Source organism: Myotis davidii, unplaced genomic scaffold (assembly GCF_000327345.1).
Source record: "Myotis davidii unplaced genomic scaffold, ASM32734v1 scaffold685, whole genome shotgun sequence".
Taxonomy (NCBI): domain Eukaryota; kingdom Metazoa; phylum Chordata; class Mammalia; order Chiroptera; family Vespertilionidae; genus Myotis; species Myotis davidii.
Genome location: NW_006295823.1, coordinates 1,322,890 through 1,325,333, shown reverse-complemented (window position 1 = coordinate 1,325,333; position 2,444 = coordinate 1,322,890). Strand labels below are relative to the sequence as shown.

Sequence of the window (2,444 nt, the reverse complement as noted above, 5' to 3'; positions counted from 1 at the left end):
TCCCCCCTAGTGGCCAGCGCTGCCCCGACCCCGCGGGGCCCCCTGAGCCCTTGGTGCGGGTCCCCCGGGGCGTCCCCAGACTGAGCAGACCCCCGAGAACGTTCTAGCGGGGCCTCCGTGTCCGGCTGTCTGTCCTCCCACCAGGGGTCTCCCGGGCCGGCCCGAGGAGGAGAAGGCGGCCGTGGCCAAGAAGCCGGACCAGAAGCCCAAGGGCGAGGGCATCCCAACCACGGCCAAGGTGAGCTGGCCCGGGCAGTTCCCGGGATTGGTGACGGTGGGAGGCAGGGGTGCTCGACTCTGGAAGTCCCCTGGTTCCCCCTGAGCCTGGGGGTGCTGGGGGGGGGAGGTAGAGAGAGGCTCCCAGCCAGGCGGGGGCACCGCCCTCCACTCCATTGGGGACAGCGCCCATAGGAGCGGAACCATCGTCCTGAGACGTACAGTCGCCCAGCCCGGCCGGTGTGGCTCAGTGGGTTGAGTGTCGACCTATGAACCAGGAGGTCACGGTTGGATTCCCGGTCGGGGCACAGGCCGGGGTTGGGGGCTCCATCCCCAGTGTGGGGCGTGCGGGAGGCAGCCGGTCCATGATTCTCTCTCATCATGGATGTTTATCTCTCTCTCTCCCTTCCTCTCGGTAATCAATACAAATATATTTTAAAAATAAAAAGGGAATGGCGTGGGGCCCCCTGTCCCAGCAGCAGGGAGAGTTAGTGGGCAGAGCCGACACCGGCCCTGCCCCCAGGGAACGTCCCCCCGCGTGGCAACTGCCGGTCTCCGCTCATCACCATCCTCTTCCTTGTGCCCCTTCGGCAGCTGAAGGTCGATGAGTTCGAGTCCAACGTCAACGAGGTGAAGGACCCATACCCCTCGGCTGACTTCCCAGGTGAGTGGCCTGGCTTCGTGCGCCCCTCCCCCATAACCCCTCCCCCACCCCCCTGGCTGTGAGCATCCGGGACAGAGGGTGCCACCGCGAGGCTCCTGGCCTCTCCTCCCTCCCCACAGGGGACGATGAGGAAGATGAGCCCGAAATCCCAGCAAGCCCCCGCCCGCGGCCCCTGGCCGAGCTGCAGCTGAAAGAGAAGGCGGTGCCCATCCCAGAAGCCAGCTCCTTCTTCATCTTCAGCCCCACCAACAAGTGGGTGGCCCCTCGCTGCTGCGTTGGGGGGGGCAGGGGGGCGGGGGGGCGTGCTCCAGATTCCCTGTGACAAAGGGCTGGTTAAATTTGCTCTGGGAAGATGGTGGTGGTGGTGATGATGATGGTGGTGGTGATGATGATGGTGGTGGTGATGATGATGGTGCAGCTGCACTGGGAGAACCTCATTCCTTGAGCTGAAGGCCTTGTGCCCCGTCTAACACGCCAGCATCCCTGGGGGGCGGGGAGGGGGGGAGTACTGGCACCTATGGGACTGGCTACACTGGCTCCTTTCTGAGAGTAATTTTATTTACTTTTAATTTTTTTGAAATAGATTTTTATTGATGTCAGAGAGGAAGGGAGAGGGTGAAAGAGAAACATCCATGATGAGAGAGAATCATGGATTGGCTGCCTCCTGCACGCCCCCCACTGGGGATCGAGCCCACAACCCCGGCCTGTGCCCTGATCGCGAATCGAACCCTGACCTCCTGGTTCATGGATCGCGGCTCAACCACTGAGCCACACCGGTCGGGTCCCAATTTCACGTCTTTAACAACACACAGACTATAGTCTTCAAAGAGTTCCCTCCGCCTGCCTCCGGGATGGAGACGGGCCTGTCCCCTTTTTGGGGGGGAAGCTGTAGGTGGTAGAGTCCTGGGGAGGAGAGGTGATGGGAGGGGCGAGGTGGGGAGATGGAGCTGAGGCTGCTGGGACAGAATGGTGGCAGGGCCGCTGCATGGCCAGCCAGTGGGCCGCCCAGATGCCCGCTATTCTCCCCTGACCGGGAGGGAGTGAGCCAGTGCTCCCTGCAGGACAGAGGCGGCCGGGAGGCCCGAGTGCCCAGGAGCTCAGTTCCCCGGACCCTCCCGTCCCCACAGGTTCCGCGTCCTCTGCCATCGCATCGTCAACGCCACCTGGTTCACCAACTTCATCCTGCTCTTCATCATGCTCAGCAGCGCCGCCCTGGCCGCCGAGGACCCCATCCAGGCCGAGTCCATGAGGAACCAGGTGAGGGCGGCTCCGCACCCCCCCCAGGCCTCAGGCTCCGCCCCCCGCCCCCCCAGACCTCAGGCTCCGCACGCCTCACCTGTGTTCATGTCAGCGGCATCCTCTATGTGGCTCTCCGAGTTCTCAGAGTCTCAGTCCCTGGAGGGCCCAGACGCCCAGTCCACTCCTTCTCAACAGCTGTCACGGCCTGCGGCACGGACGGGCTCTTGTTGCTTGGGTTTAATGGTGACGGTGGTGGTGGTGATGATGGTGGTGATGGTAGTGATGGTGATGGTGATGATGGGGATGATGGGGATGATGGTGGTGG

The 2,444-nt window shown here is 63.3% G+C and overlaps 1 protein-coding gene across 1 annotated transcript in view; it reads left to right on the top strand.

The window, feature by feature from the left end:
• The window catches only part of CACNA1S (calcium voltage-gated channel subunit alpha1 S), a gene marked incomplete at its 5' end in the record, with an annotated part of 26,448 nt that overhangs the window by 6,798 nt on the left and 17,206 nt on the right, over positions 1-2,444 (top strand). The window contains 4 exon segments of the mRNA XM_015568450.1: positions 138-238; positions 811-880; positions 1,000-1,132; positions 2,008-2,137. Coding sequence (XP_015423936.1) covers positions 138-238; positions 811-880; positions 1,000-1,132; positions 2,008-2,137 — 434 coding nt within the window.